This window comes from Alligator mississippiensis, chromosome 2 (assembly GCF_030867095.1).
Source record: "Alligator mississippiensis isolate rAllMis1 chromosome 2, rAllMis1, whole genome shotgun sequence".
NCBI classification, from domain to species: domain Eukaryota; kingdom Metazoa; phylum Chordata; order Crocodylia; family Alligatoridae; genus Alligator; species Alligator mississippiensis.
This window is the reverse complement of record NC_081825.1, coordinates 230,583,946-230,600,489: the sequence shown is the minus strand read 5'-3', so window position 1 is coordinate 230,600,489 and position 16,544 is coordinate 230,583,946. Positions and strand designations below refer to the sequence as shown.

Genomic DNA, 16,544 nt, shown 5'->3' with positions numbered 1-16,544 from the left:
AGTCATCTTACCACAGATAAGGGATAAACATTTATATGCAACTCAAAACTGAACTGAATAGGCATTTTTATCTGCATTAATAATAAAAAAACTTAATTACCAAACACCTGGCATGTCAGGGAGGTTCTTGTTCAAGGGATGAATTTTTTTATAAGTCCCCTCCCCCCCAACTTCTTTTAGTCTTCCCTATGAGGGAAAAAAATCATTGTTAGGCAATCTTCCTCCTATAATAATAAGGCTGTTCAGAGCAGGGTTATGACAGTGTACAAACTTACCACCTGCCAAATGAGCAGTCTGCTGTGGAGTGCAAGAGGATAGGGTCTTCTCAAAAACAGCATTAAGATCATTAGACTAACACCATGTACAGAACTGCATAACTTCCACTATGCACTCCCTACCATGAGTGTATGGTAGTGCAACCTTAATATAATGAGGGCATGGGGAAGACTTTCTGCTGTTGCCCTCAAATCTTACTGAGAAATAAGTACAAGAGCAGACTAAGCTCATCCATTAATTTGGGATCTTCCCTATCAAATGTTTTCTAATGAGCTGCTGCAGAAGCAGCCAATACTTTTATCTACTTGGATGCCCAAAGGACACTTCATTCCCCTCCCCAGCACCGTTTTTTTTTTTTTGCGCAGATGAGTGACACTATTGAACCAACTGAAATGCTAAAGTAACAGTATTCACAACACCCAATGCAGTCTTTGCTTAAGTACCTGCTAATACAGAAAAAACAACTTTGAGTTTAGCTGCATCAGATAAAATTGTACAGTGATTTATTTTAAATCTAGAAATATTTTACATTTTTTACATCAGCGTGCAGTTCATGATGTCTCAAAATACAGAGTGCAGGTACATGTATAAAAGTACAACATGGGGCTAACCACAGTTAAGTGATACCTTAATTTTTAAGGCATGAAGTCCCCATCTTATTTTAAAAAGCCACAATTGCATTCATACTCCTTAATACTTTTGTTCAGTTCAGCTAACAAAATGCGTTTTTCAGTAAGTCTGGATTGGTAAAAAATATACCTTCCCCTTTCAAGCTTATGATAATGCTGTAGTGTTCCACTGTCTTTAACTCCAAAGGGAATTAATACATTTTTCCTTCATGATAAAATGGTAGAAAGTGCTTTCTTACTCCATTTCAAAGCAATTCAAGGTCCAGCCCTAAAACTGGTGGAAAATGCAGAGCCTGTTTTACTTCTCAGCATTGCCTAAGCCTACCCATAACTGGAGACCAAGCCAGCGTTAGGCACTATGACCTACCAACTTCTGACTTCCATAACTTGATCTCATTGTGAACTACAAGAGCACACACAAAAATGAAGAGCAGGTACAGCTGAACATCTGGCAACAAAGTGTAAATCTACATATGAGAAACTTGTTTAATAAAGTTTTCATCTCACACAATTCAGGGGAACATGAGAGAGAAAATAAAGCGCTTATTAGTCCAAAAGGAAGAACAATGTACCAGCCTTCATAAACATTAACAGTCTGACAACATGGCCACAATGCTGCATCAAGGCAGTCACTGTTACACTGAATACAGTTCTAATATGACAGGAAGTTTGTGTCCGTATCATTTAAAGTTTCCTTTTGCTGCCTGTCTACAGACTATTCTCTTAACCCAGCTCTAGAATCCTATTAAACAGCACATAACTTCTCTAAGGCAGTCGACTTGCTAGGGGTCTCTAGCCAGTGAAGATAAAATGCAGTGTATTTGTTCACTACAGAATGTTAGTCCACTAACTATGAAAGTTACTTGAAACAACTTTTTCACATTAACTTGCTCACTATGTACCCTACAGCTCTTCATTCAACTGCGAACATAAAAAGGCAAGGGTTTTGCCTGAATACATTCCATTAAACTTTGTTAATAAAAGTATACACAATACAAAGTAAAAAACCAGCTAACTTTGTTCCTCAATGTTAAGTTGAATTCAACTACCTATTGATGTAATTCCAGTGTTTAACTGAGGGAACAAGGAAATGGTATGCCTAAAATGAAAACAAAAAAATCACATTCAAGTTTGTTCACGTGATCCAAAAGCAAAAACAAGATACTTACTCTTTAGTTTCACTATTTAAAACAGCACTGCTACAGATGTGACAGCTGCAGCCCTTAAATCTTCACAGGTCAGAAAATTCTTTCAGGGTGTAGGAACATTCTGATCTTAGTTGGCAGAATATGGTAGAACGTAGACCTTATATTACATTTCTGTTCCTCAAGTTCTTTCTCCCCCTTCCTTTTTTTGGCGGTTTTTTTAAATTCCCCTTCTATGTGACTTCTAAGTCAGTTGCCAGTGCTTTACACTCAGTATTGCAGTAAAACTGAGCAAATGCAAAACAGTAACTTACTGGTCAATTAAATACTGGTTTACATTACACAGCAGCTACATTCAGCAAATCTAAATTCCAGTTAGTAACCAACAGTCAACAAAACATATCAGCCACTGACAGATGTGGACCCCCCCACCCTCTTAAAAAAAAAGCCAACAACACTTTACCGGAAGAGGAAGTACACTAGTTTAATCTAGCTCCCCAGCGTCTGTATGGATCAGGAGTTTCAGTTGGACTTCCTGGTTCTTTTATCTAAAGCCAATTCAAGTGCCAAAAAGCTCTACTGAAGTGCCTGATCTATATAGACAGGTGAGCTTGTCAAACTAACATAATGCCTCTTTTGGACATGCACTGTGCGGTACACCTAGCTGAAAGTACATTTTTTCCTGCCACGTCTGTAAGCAGCCACCATGTCCATACAAAAATAGAAGACAATCTTCCAACGTTCATTACATTATCCTATTTAGTCAGTAACCTTTTTGTTAGAAACTTGAGAACTGTTTACACTGAGGAAGAATTAAAAAAAATCAGCATGTTTTATAACAATGATTATTTTTTCATAAAAATATAACCTCTGCCTTCTAAATAGCTCTACAGATCTGTGGGGAACAAAGACCCTCCAATCAATTGATATGCTTTAAAGAAAAAAATTCCATAAAAATATCACATCTAAAAAGATCAGTATATTTTCATCTTTCATTGGACCTAAAGTTAATGTGCAGTCAAGTGTGATTTACAAAGTTTGACTAAAAAGACCAAAGAAGGTGAAATATTTACATTATACACATTTATCAAAGTACAGTGCTATTAGAAAGTGGAATGTCATTTTTCATTTAAAAAAATTCAAGCCTAACAGGGCAGCTCCAGAACCAAGTGGCACCTTTATTTTTTTAAGGGAAGATTTTCCTAATGAATACAAACGTAATTTCTTGCGTATATTATTCCTCTACCCAAAAGGTATATGCTCAAACTCGCATCGTGTTCCACAAGATAATTAACTTAAGTGTTAAATAACAATATTTATAACTGTGACCATATGGACTGAATATATACACATTTAAAGTCTCTTTAAAGTAAGGTGATTTTTAAGTAGAAGATAGGTGCATTTATTATGTCTAAAGCAGCTTATAGAAAGGATATCTTAAGGTCTAGAAACTTTACTGGCTTGTTTGCAGTTTCCACTTATAGTCCAAAGAGGAGAAGAAAACTCAAACACTCAGTTAATCTTTCTATTTACAAGCTGCCTAATGGATGTTTCTTCACAAATACACTATCAAGGGGTGCAACCATAGAGGTCTAGAGCTCACACTGCCACCTAATATTACAATCTGCACAATCTCACTCTGACAGATTGCCAGAAAGAAATTCTCTCCTCCCTTGGAATTGTTCATTTTCATCGTAACCAGGTGGATGGCACCCACTGAGGTTCTGTATCAAGTTTGTTTATTAGACGAAGTAGCTCCTGATATGCCTTGTCCAGATCAGAATTCACAATTGCTGTGTCAAAGTAGTGTCCATTGTTCTGCTCCATCTCTCTGGTCTTCTCTATGATCTCTCTTAGTTCTTCTGGCTGTAATGAGAATGCAAGAGAAATTGAATTACTGCAAACATATGAACATATCACATACCTCTATCTAGAATCATTGAAGAAAGCACAAAAGTACTTGCATAAAAAAGTTCTTATATTTCCCATACAGCTCTCCATTACATTGGCAAATCTGATTAGCAAACTGTTAGAAAAATCAAATTCCATACACAAAAGGCTGAGAAAAATACAGAAATGTGCAACTATAATATATGATTCAAACTGCCACTAAAAGGGAAGAAAGGCATCAGATATTTCTGCATGTTTTGAGAGCTCCTTATATGTAAAGAAGTTTGTAGTATGTGCTTTAAAATGATGCTGAAGTCTTTAGTAGCAACCGGTCACCAGTGTTCCCTCTAAGCTGTGTGGCGTGAGTGGCCATGTTAGTCATGCTCATGCTGCGCTGTCAGGAGTGCCTGTGCGGCTGTGCAGCTTAGAGGGAAAGTTGCTGGTCACACTAAGTCTTATTGCCTCATTAAACTGATGCAGTTTTGAGTAAAGATATCTGTAGAGAATGCAAAGAAAAATATAGAATGAACACTGCAATGCACTGTTCAGCATGCGACTGCCTCTGAAGGAAGTGAGCGTGAAAGTATTTCATCTGAAGTAAGGGGCAACAATGACACAAGCTCCTAAGTCCACCACCTTTCAACAAGAAGAACAAGTGATATTGAAATACTGTCACAATGACTTTGTTTATATGTAAATGTGAACTCAGTTACAGAAAGAAAAAAAACCACAACTCTGCAGGTGTAACAACACATGCAACAAGTTATTACACCACAGTTTAAGATAACAGCTGTCACTTAAAATATGCTCCCCTGAAAACATCTAGGGAATGGACCAGACAACTATAGTGAGAAACAAGGTAAAAGCCACACAAGGCAAACTGAAGGAATCGTCTCAACACTGAATACATATTTCAGGAAAAATGGAAAAGGCACTTTCAAGGCAGTGGAAGCGGAGGTAGCAGAGCCAGAAAGACTGCACGAGAGAGCAGATAGTTATTTCACTACAATACTTAGTAAATGGGATTTTTAAATTAGCCCGAGTTTTGCAGTTTAAGCCTGAACTTTATTGGGCTTTAGTTAAAAAAAAATAAATAAAAAAATCCACTACCCCAAGTATTTCCTGGGGGAAGGAAGAAAGTGGGAACTTCTGTCAAACCAAAAAAATAATTCCTGTTATGTAATCCCCAACTGGGCCATTAAAGATGGAAATGGTTTGTAACCAAAAACATATTCTCACTTTCCCACCACCAGCAATACACTATACCCACATCCATCCCAAATGCTTTTTAAATTACTGTGACAAAAAACTAAGCACACAATTATTTTATTCGACACTGAAAGGTATCAGCCTTGCGTAACTGCTCAGCAGGAGTATAATGAATGCCAGATCCACCTGAAATGGCAGTGGGAACTGAGAAAAAGAGAGAAAATGTAATAATTTGAATCTGAATCTGACAAAAACATTTTCTAGCATTAGCATTTCTAATGCTTCAAGGGTCACGTTCAGTACCTCATACCAGACCGGGTCAATGGAAGAGTGCTGTGTAGTGAATCCTTCCTACATTACTTTCTGTAGCATCTAAGCAAGCTCTTACCCTCAATGGGCTTAGCCTGCAACATCAAGCAGACTTGCATCTCAACCTATTAGCGAATATGCAATATTTGCCAATTAAAAAAAATGCAAGAACAGTGGGAAAGTAAATGACAACAAACAAATTTAATTTTAAAATCAACATATGTTTGCTGGTTTGGTTGATCACCGGTGAAATGAGTGACCCTTGGACTGGTGTAGCTTGGCTAGCAAAAGCTCCTGGTATGATACAGTTATACTGGCAAGACTCTTGTTGGTAGATGTATTCATAATGGGATTGCTTTGCCATACAGTATTACAGGCATAATTATACAGGCAAAGTGCTTCCAGTATGGTCTAGCTGAAGATTATTCACTAACATTAAAAGTGAAGAACCAAACTGAATTAGCTTTACAATACACATTTCTATGCTAGCAGCATTTTGCAGGGCCATCCCAGGCTTCCTGTTGGTAGCTCGGTGGTTGAAACCAGCCAAGCTGACAAGGAGCTGCTACACAGCCTCTGTCCCAAAAAAGTCCATCCGTGAGGCCTTCCTGGCTGGTAATGTTGCCTGGTGTGCTTCTTCATTGGGGTCACATTCAGAGAGGACCAAAGGCTCACATGGTCCTGATGAAGCCCTGCCAGCTCTCACCCATGTCTACCATGCCATCACAGGGGGTGCTAAGCAGCAGAAGCACTGGCACAGCTCAGCCCCCTTCCCTAGCCTGGGCTGCAGCCAGCACCTCTGGGGGAGGCTTAGAAACCCAATGACACACGGAACAGAAAGGAGGGAAGGGGGCAACCTCCTTGGATGGTTATCTTGCTGGGGTGATCTGACCTCAGCTGACTTCCTGCCCCTTGCGTTGGGGCTGGACCTGATGATCTCACGAGGTCCTTTCCAGCCCTAATGTCTATGAAATCTATGTGCTTAAAAGTACCCAGTAACTACTGGAAAGCTTTTCTCTTAGCTTTCAGGTTCCCTCATCAAGTCTCCAAGTTTTATTCTATTGTAGAGATCTAACTTCTGGCTTGGTGAAACAGTCCGGTATGGATCTGTTGAGATCTTATACAACCATTTCGAAACCCTGCTGGAACATAAAAACTTCCCATGGAAGGTCAAGTAATATCCTTTTTCTTAATTCTGAAAAACATACATTGAAAACATATTCATTATTTAAACAAATATCCCTGAAGGTACCTGGCGCAAACTTTCATCAGGGTACTTTCTGAGTGGTATTTAGATGCCAAGTGAAAAATTTACTCCCTTATCTCTGTAATAGACTCAGTTGTGTTTAAACTGTGGGAAATCCAAAAGCAACTTCTTCATATACCTTTGAAACAGAGGGCCAGACTGTTATATGCCTATATGCAGCTCTTGTATGCGTGTGTTCAACTAGATACATAAAATCTTTCAAAATGTTTCGAAAACCTTGCTCAAACATAAAATAAATGTATTATCACTACTCAGAGGACGTCTTCTTGATTTACAAAAAAAGTACCAAGGGAAAGGAAACAACAATAGAATAAAGAGTAAATAGAGAGGAAGAGCCTAGAGAAACAGATCTGTAAGACATTTCAAGCCTTTTTCTGCTGATTAAAGAGCTATCTACCATCAGAAAGCACTTCCCCATGTATGTACTCATACTCCATTATAAAGCCACTTCTTTTTTAACTTTCTCTTGGATAAAATACTTAGTTTGAGTTTTGGCCACTCTCTGATATGCCTCCAGATCTTCAGCTGTTAATTCTCCTGTCTGAATGCTCTCCAATTTTTCAACATCCTTTTTGAAGTGTGGACACCAGAACTGATCACAATGGTTCAGTAATGGTTCCACTATTTCTGTATAAAGAGCTGATATAATCTTCCTACTTGGCATTTTTCTGCTTATGTGGAAAAACGCTTATGCTTATGTTCACTTCAGACATGTCTACAGATGCTTATGCTTTTGGTCCACTGGTTATTCATCATGGTTCTTAAATTCCTTTCATTGCCACTATATTTCAGAATAGATGCTCCTCTTGTCAATTTGTTCATTGTTCCACAATGTGTGACTTGCATTCAATTCTACTACAATTCATGTTGTTCAAATGAGCTCTTTCACTAACTTTGTCCTGAAATGTCCACCAGACAGAGTCCAATCACAAAGCAAACCAGTCTGGATTGTGAACAGGAGAATAATTGTTTAAATAAGTCAGAATTCTTTCCACTCAGGGTCAAACATTTAGCACAGAGATTGTGTTTGCAACATCTCCAAATACTTATAATTGAAACTATTTATTTCCTTTATATTTTGTGTAACTTTTATTGTTTAAAATTAAACAAAAAGAGGTATTAAAATAAATAATAGAGGCAGTCCTATGATAATCTGAATTTGACATCAGATTTCAAAAAACACAATAGACTGCCTATAAAATACTAAGCCTTGGCTTAGCCACAGTTTGCTCCCTAATTTTCATTCAGGAATGTCATGTTGTTATGCAACTGGTGTACCACATACTGATCCCTTTGTGCAGTGGCATGCACTAGCATTTTCTATTGTAACTTGAGTTCAGACTGAATGGACTAGAATGTCTTTTCAATGGCTGATGTGGTATGTAGTAGTAAAGTTACTGAAACAAAGATCCAAAGGAAAGTAATATTTGTCTTACCACAAGCTACAGATACTTTCAAATGTTTGAATAATGCAAAAATCCTATCTGTTTGTTCAGTGAGTTACTTCTGCAATTCAGATATGATGTGGCATTTTGAGGCATATTTTGGATATATACAATCATAAAAAAAAATATAGGAGCCTAAGATTTGCAAAAAAAAAGACAAGAGGGAAAAGAAGGAAAGACAACTGGTTAGAACTGAAGTATCAATCAATACCTGCCCTTTATTAGCTATGATAACATTTGAATTTCTGCTTCTATTGCTTTGGTTGTTTTTGAGCACAAAAGCTGTAGCTAAAGCCTGCTTACCACATTTCCAAATATTTTTAAATGGTGGCTCACCTACAGCTCTGGAGTTAAATACCTAAAAGCATGACCCCTTTGCCTGGAAGGATGAAAGAACTAAAACAGGAACTGAACCCAGGGTAAAAGGCAGAAGTTTAGGCTCCAAAGAAAGTCACTGCCATCAAGTGATGCCATCAAGTGATGCAGAACAGTGGGCAGAGAATGAGATAGTACAATACTCAGTTTCTTGTTTTGATTTAGATTTCTATTACTGAAGGAAAATGACAGAAAAAAGATGTATCAGCTGTAGAAATATTAAGCTGGCCACTTGGATTCTCTGTCCCATATAAGTATGGAGGTACAGATTACACTTGGATCATACTAAATCTGTGGAATGTTAAGCAGTGTTGAAGTCAGAAATTGCTGTGAGCAGTTGCACATTTGGGGTTAATACTTTTTCTTACCTGCACAGCTCTGACTTGCCACTAGATGGCTGGAAAGCAGAGGCATGGCTAGGAGCCAGGCCAGCTGGTCTCTATCCCTGCTCTCGGAGTTGGGGGAGACTGGGAGCAGTGCATCCTTGGATGCTGGAGGACTACAGATTACTTACTTTATCTCCATGGAGCAGACTGAAGTTACCCTAACGTGAACTAGGTAGCACAGCCCAGAGTTAATCCTTGCCTGAAGTGGCGTAACTGAGATGCTCAGAGGGCGCTCAGCACAGGTTAACAAACTTTGGTATGTGGAGGCTCCTGTTTTAAGGGTTCTTAGTATGGTCTAAGTGTGATGTGTAACTTCACCCTCAGATGCATAGTCAAAGAGGAGTTCCTAGACAGCATGGTCTCACTGAGAAGTGTGGTGGCAGAGTGGTTAGTGTATCTCATTATGGCTTTATGAAATGCAAATCCAAGCCCTGCTCTGGACTGATGCCAAAGACCACCTCCAACTGACCCAGCTGTTGATGGGAACTGGGTAATTCAGACTGGGGAATCAAAGGCAGCCTGAACCAACGCTAACCTTCTGTGCTGTTGGGTACAGAAACTGATGTGCCTTAACAAAACTAGCTCAAAGGGACTACAGGCTCAAGTGGACCTTTGACCTTCCTGCTTATTTCAGTAAGTCTAACCTTTCCACTGCAACAGATTGGTTACCACAAATTTTCATATATGTTTTAGATAATGATGAGCAATAGTTTTATGCTGAATTCTTTTGAAGTTGTGCTGAAAAACTGAGCTCCACACTTGCCAACAAAGCCCCAAACTGCTTTGTAATAAATATTTAAATTACTACAGTTCATTACCTTAGGATTTTTACCCTCTTTGGCCAATAATGCACGTAGCCGCTCTTGTGAAGGTGGTGCAATAAAGATAATATATGGCTTCAAGTCAGAGTTGCGTAGGGTCTTCAATGACTGAAGGAAAAAACACATTTGTGCTGTTTATTATTTAAAAAATAAATACTATTAACTAAGTTTTTAAAGGAAAAGTAGGCAATGACACTTAGTTCATATAATATTATCAAATGTTAATATAATTCTACTGCTAATATACCTGGCTATGAATTTTGAGCATTTATTTTTATGTGTAGCATTCACTAATAGCTACATTCTAATTGCTTGGCAACATGATGCCCCTAATTATCACTGACTTTACTGCTATTTACCATTTCTTATGCGATGGGTATTTTCACCCTTAGGGAACTCCAATATTTATTCTTGTTCAAGAATGTTCCTTTTAGCAAGATAAGAACAGTCCTGACCAAAATAAATTTGGCAGAACTGAAACATGTCAATAGACTGACTGAAATTTACATTTTTTCAGGTCTTTAATACAAAAAAATAACCTGAAGCTACGTCTGCAGTTTTTCCACATCTAGTTCTCAGTTGTAAGGTGTGTTCTATCATGTGCTTAAAAAATTCATACTTAAATAATGACTTTTTTTTTCTGTTTAAGGTTATATACTATTTCCAAGGCAAAACAGGTTCATTAGTAGCATATCAAACATTCATTTTGCATAGTTATATGAAAAGAGCAAAGGACACTGAGTCAGGAGAAATGGATTCTACTACTGGCGCTCAAAAGGCTTCTGTGACTTAGTTTCTTGATCTGCAAAGTGAGATTACTTATCAGGCTCATAAGATATTATGAAGTTGACTTTATTAACCTTTGTTACTTGTTTTGAGTTCTTCCCATCCCTTACATTTCTGTGGAATGGTGTGTACATGCACACACTTTTTGGGACTGATGCTAAACATAAATGATGACCTTTTAAAACAGTTAAAGTAGATATAAAAGCTCTTCACATGTATATGTTTTTAAAACAAGAAACAACAGAAACAATTATTGTTTGGTAATTTACACAGTTGTGATTTTTCTTTGTTCATACTTAATTAGTTCAAGGAAGAACAATTTAAGACACATTTAATAAATACTGAGTAACTGTGTAAAATAACACTGACATAATAACAAAATTATATGAATAAAATTCACTGACATATCTTTTTTGCTTTTGTCCAAAATTGTTAAATAAAAGAGTGCAATTCTTCATGCTATTTAAAAATTACCAGTTCTGTCTACTGTAACTATATTAAAAAGAGTCTGGTAAATAACTGAAAAAATATACATTACTTATAGCAACCAGTATTACCAGTCAAAAGAGAGAGCTACTTTTCTAATCAAAATTCTCTGTCATTTTAAATTAATTTCCCCTTCCTTGAGTTATTCTATCATTCCATAGATCCCTAAGTCTTCATCTGCAAACTCTTTGGAGCAAGGGCCATCACATTTGTACAGTATCTAACACAAAGGGGTTCTGGTCCATGACTAGTGAATCCTATGTTCTACAATGACAGCAGTGTAGTTCTGACTCATGACCCTCCATTGGACTGTGGCAGAAAGGCTCGTTATATAACATGGGGTTTGTTGATGCACCTTGTTCTCCAAGTATGCACTATAATTTTAAGGTATCACAGGCTAACAAGTTACCAGTACAGGCAACCCCCACTTAACGCTGTTTCACTTAGCTCTATTTTGCTATAACACTCATTTTAAATTGATGCCTGATTTCACTTAGCACTCAATGAGTTTCGTTATAATGTTCGCAGTCATCATCTTGAGTCATTAAAAACACTTGCAGTTGCCATCTTGGATCGTCAAATATTTTCAGTTTCACTTAATCCTCATTTCGCTTAACGCTTTTCAGGAACCAATTAAGAGTGCTAAACGGGAGTTGCCTGTCACTAAAGTTCTTAAGGGAGCACAAGCAATGGAAGATAGATATTTGCCTTTATATATTTTAGGGGATTGGATGCATTTTAAATGTAAAATTTGTGACTTGGCAAGTTGGATGTTAATATATTAAGTTAAAAAAAAAGAACATTGGTGCATTTAATCCATCTGTAGCTTTGCCAAGTAGGAAGTGCCTAGGCACTACCTTACAACACTGAGAGCTGAGGTTGTGAAGTATAGCCCTAAACTACTTTAGACTCTAGAGAGTAACAGAACTCTGAGGAAAAGGGCAAGGAGGGCAGTGTTCTGGAGACTGAAGCTCCCCTATCCATAGATCAGGCTGTGGATATCAGTTCCCTGTTTCCTGACTATCAAATACCTTGTTTAGAAGGGCCCCTCACAGTCTAAAAAGACTGAACATACATGGGCTAATAAACTGAGTTCATTTCACACAGGTCACCAGTGCAGAATTACTTGTACCAAATATAGTTCTTTCATATGCCTTCACAGCACTTTTATATTTTCAGTTTTTACAACACCAGCCAAAAAATCCAACAATGTGCAATAACAGCTCTTGGTGTACCTGGGTATGAAGATTTAAAAGGCATATCTTGCCAGAGTTGATTACTTGCCGCACAGAATCTATGCTGGTACCATAAAGATTCTTCTCAAATTCTCCATATTCAATAAATTTCCCTGCAGCTATATCATTCTCAAATGCCTGCCTTGAAATAAAGTGGTAATCACGGCCAGCTACTTCATTCTCTCGCCTGCTCCGAGTGGTATCTGAAAATAAGAACCAAAAAGGAATTATGAAAAAAGTGTACTTCTGAAATTCCAAATAGCTTTGGAGTAAAACCGTTTTTTTTTTTTTGTACTACAGTACTGTGCACTATCCAGTGGGGAAAAATGGCCAGTGTAACAGGGCGGTCTGTCCCTGTAAGAGGAAACAGGCGAACCTTTTGAGATAGCTTGCCTATCCAAATGACCCACAGACAGGGAGTGTTCTGCTAGGAGCGTTAAAAAGCTCCCAGACTGGAAGGGAGGGAGGAAGAAGTTAAGTTGTCAGCAAAAAAGCTTGCTACCAGGAGAGACCAAGGCTGTTGTGCTCGGCAAAGGCCAAGGGCTCCCCTCCTAGTGCCTGGGACAGTGCAGAGTGGCTCAGTTTTGTTTCCTTGTTTTGCTGCTTAAGGACTGTGTTTTAGTGGGAGGACTAGCTGAGGAGCTCCTCAGGAAGCAAAAGCTGCCTGCAGAAGCCAGAAAGCTAGCCAACCTACTTACAGGCACATATTTTCTTTTCAACAATGATATCTCTCTCCAGTGATATCTCTGGGCATATACACCTGCTGAATTTGCAGACCAATCTCACAGGTGGAGTTTGTCACCCAGAGGAGCCAAAAACACTTTACCAACTAGAAAAGAAATCACTTCACTCATATAGCTGCATTTGGCTGAAAACCAACAGAATGCAGAAATACTATGGTATCCTCCACTATTTGTCATAAATTATATATTCAATGGAAACTCCAGGGGAAATTAAAGAAGGCACAGTACAGTTCCTTTAATTGGAATTTAGCCCAGACACCTAGGTTAAGAGCAGTTCTGGGAAATGCACCTTTTAAATTTTTTTTAAATGATGGCATGTGATCCTAGTGTTATGAACCATCTGATAAACATGGACTTGCTCCAGCATTCCTTTAACATTTTATTGAGACATTAAGGTTAATAACAGATTCACCAAAGCCATTCTCTTTCAGAAGATTTCTCTTCACTGTTTCTTTACTATTTTTTGTTTAGCAAGTGCTAACTTTACTCAGTCCAGCTTGCAAAATTCCTAACCTTGCCCGTCAGCCTGAGACTATTTAGTTGCAGATTACAGTAGTTAGGGATTACACTACACCCTGTAGACTTACGAGGAACTGCAGCTGCAAAACGATCTGCTTCATTATTCATTAATCTCTGGCGCAGTTCATTCTGGCCACAGTTCTGTGGACCAATCAGAACAATAGGCCTTTTCCTATTTGCTGGCTGGTGATACAGTGACATTTCTTCATAAGTCAAAATCTCCTCATTGTCATAATCTTCAGAGAAAAGGAAAAAAAAATGTGAAAATGTTATAAGGCACTATCACAGCTGATGCTATTGCTGCATTACAGCAGCACTGTCTGCCACAAGTTTCCTTGCTATAATGGGCTTAAGGAAACCCATTCTTTCTTCCCCTCTCACTGTATGTGCCTTTTGTATGCTTGAGTCTGAGGTCCCGGGCACATATTACACTTCTGGTGTGATTAACATGTTAGTAACAGTGCTACACGTTCAGCCAATTTATGGCACCATAAAGTGACAAATCAGCCACGAAAGATGTTCCATATGTGGAACATCTTTGTGGCTCGTTTGTATGGTACCATAAATTGAATGTGTAGCATGCTCCTGTCCCAATGCTAACAATCAGCTGATTATCAGCATTAGCATCAGGACAGGAATTGGCATGGGGACTGGGACAGCCCTGGTCCCAATGCCAAAATGGGCTGCTAGGGGAGTGGGTTGCAAGGTTCCCTTCCAGGGGGGACCTGGCAACCACTATGCCTGGCAGCATTTCTGGCTTTGCCCTGCAGTACCCACAGAGGCTGTGGGACAAGGCATTTAAAATGCTGGGTTGAGAGGAGTTGGGCTGCACACAGTTTTTAGATGTCCGGGGACATTGGGATGTCTGAAAACCACAGGTTTTTCTAAAACCCCAGGACTTTCTGGTGCCTGGGCTGACATTCAGCTGACTGTCAGCCCCAGCCCGATTGCCCTGGGTCTTGAACCTGCTATGGGCCAACAATCAGCTGATTACTGGCATCAGCCCCAGGTCCCCAGCAGCTCTTAGAGTCTGCATGTGGGACTGTGGGTGCTGGTCTTAAACTTTCTGTGTTGGGGGAAGCCAATTGGCTCCCTCCTCTTGCCTTCACAGGGCACAGAGGTGCCCACCCACAGTCTCACATGTGAAGTTGTGAACACCTGGCTTTCAACCTGTCAGTGCAGGGGGAGCCCAGGATCATGATCCTGGGTTCCTTTGCACTAGCAAGTAGAAAGGGCATGACTGGAATCTGATCCCTGATCCAAAAACTATGCCTCCTGCCATGCATGTATGGCATGGTAGGATGTGTGATTGCTGGAGTTGGTGATCAGATCCTGTTACACTGCTAAATGAATGTGTGCCAGGAGCCTGAGAGAACTGTACCAGCCCTCTGGCTAACATCTGAATCAATTCACCTCCACTCTGTTTATCTGTTCAGATTTGTTTGTGTGTAGCAATTTCTATCCTTGTGGTAAGGAAGAGTGCTGCCGCCACTCTATTACCAGGCCCAATTGACAAGTAATGGCACAAGCCAGGCAACAGGTTTACTCAGTGGTTCCCAACCTTTTTTATATTGTGGACCAGCAAGAGTGGGATGGGGTGCATGGAGCCAGCTGCCTCCCTCCCGGGGCTGCCCCACTGCCCAGCTTTAACCCCGCAAGACTGCCAGTGGCAGAAGCCCCTTGCCCAGGTGGACAGACAGGGGTCTGAGTGGGGCGCTTGTGCCATGACCCAGCGGCCAACCCTTCGTGGCCCGGTATTGGGCCTGGTGGTTGGGAAACCTCTGGGTTTATTGATAAGCCTACTACATTTACAGCAAAACACAAAAGACATCTTCATTTGGCAATTATTTCCTGGTCTTAATAATTATAGACAATAATGTGAATTTTTATCAGATTTTGCTCCACATAAATGTATACCATAAATTCCAAAGTCCTTTGCAGGAATACAGTATAAACTTAACTATAAGAAATTGTTTCTGGAAGCATGGTTTCATTCTCATCTATTGACTTTGAAATGATTACTACATTAGGAATAACAGAGACCAACTTTATAGATGCTATAATAGATTGGTTTGTCATAACTGAGTGTCCAGGACACTTTATTAGATAATTCCAAACAACCTCCATTTTACACCAAAATTATACATCATGCCACGATTTTTCTGTAGTTGTTCTGCAATGGTAAACACTTCACGTCAAGGTGGCTACTTACCATCATTTTTATTGGCATTGTACAGAACCTTTTTCCGTTTCTTTTTATTTTTCTTTGCACACCAGAGCTTTCCTGGTTAAAATAAAATCACAAGTCACATTTCTATAAATAAAAAAAAGCATTCTCTCTCCCTGCATACCTAAAAAGTAAAAGCATACATTTTGTTTTTCAAATCTCTTATGCAGTTAATATTTAATTAAGAAATAAGATATCCTTTCTGTCCTTTCTGTGATTTGATACATAAAACTTATTCTTGTATCTCTAAAAAAATTCAATACTAACACCGACCACAACATGCAGTTTTCTAACACGTTTTTCTCTCTTAACCAATATATCCAACAAAACCTGTTGCTTATCCTCCCCATTTCCAAAATCCTTTACATTTCCTACTATTAAAAAACTCTTGACTCTTGTTTTGTGCCTCAACTATCTATAAACTTGCATTCTTTGATCTCTCTAATATTCTTAAACTCCCTGCCCCTTCATGTAGGGCAGTTGTTACAATCATCCTTTGATGGTTGAATTGACTTGGCTTTCACCCAATTTTGTCTAATTAAGGTGATCACAGGTGGAATATGCAGATTTTTAGAAGTTTTCTTTTAAAACTTGTCTCTTACTATTGCTGTTCTGATCTTCAAACCAGAAAGAGTAGAATCAATTCAGTTTAGAAATACTGAGGGTCAACCTCTAAGCATTCCTGAATAATTTCAACATCTGCTTAGCTATGAGAACATAAACCAGCTGACACCCCAAATCTTTACTTAAAACAAGAATTTCAGAGAATTATCCCACCTCTGCAAGACCAACAGGG

General features: G+C 38.9%; 1 protein-coding gene across 4 annotated transcripts in view; it reads right to left on the bottom strand.

The window, feature by feature from the left end:
* Window positions 1–757: 757 nt before the first annotated feature.
* The window catches only part of PALS1 (protein associated with LIN7 1, MAGUK p55 family member), a 94,673-nt gene continuing 78,886 nt past the window's right edge, over window positions 758–16,544 (bottom strand). For all 4 annotated transcript variants that reach the window (XM_006266428.4, XM_006266429.4, XM_019476760.2 and 1 more), the window contains 5 exons: window positions 15,734–15,805; window positions 13,590–13,757; window positions 12,260–12,462; window positions 9,750–9,860; window positions 758–3,916 (listed from right to left, as the gene is read on the bottom strand). In XM_006266428.4, coding sequence (XP_006266490.1) covers window positions 3,740–3,916; window positions 9,750–9,860; window positions 12,260–12,462; window positions 13,590–13,757; window positions 15,734–15,805 — 731 coding nt within the window. In that variant the 3' untranslated portion in view covers window positions 758–3,739. The remainder of the gene's footprint in view (window positions 3,917–9,749; window positions 9,861–12,259; window positions 12,463–13,589; window positions 13,758–15,733; window positions 15,806–16,544) is intronic.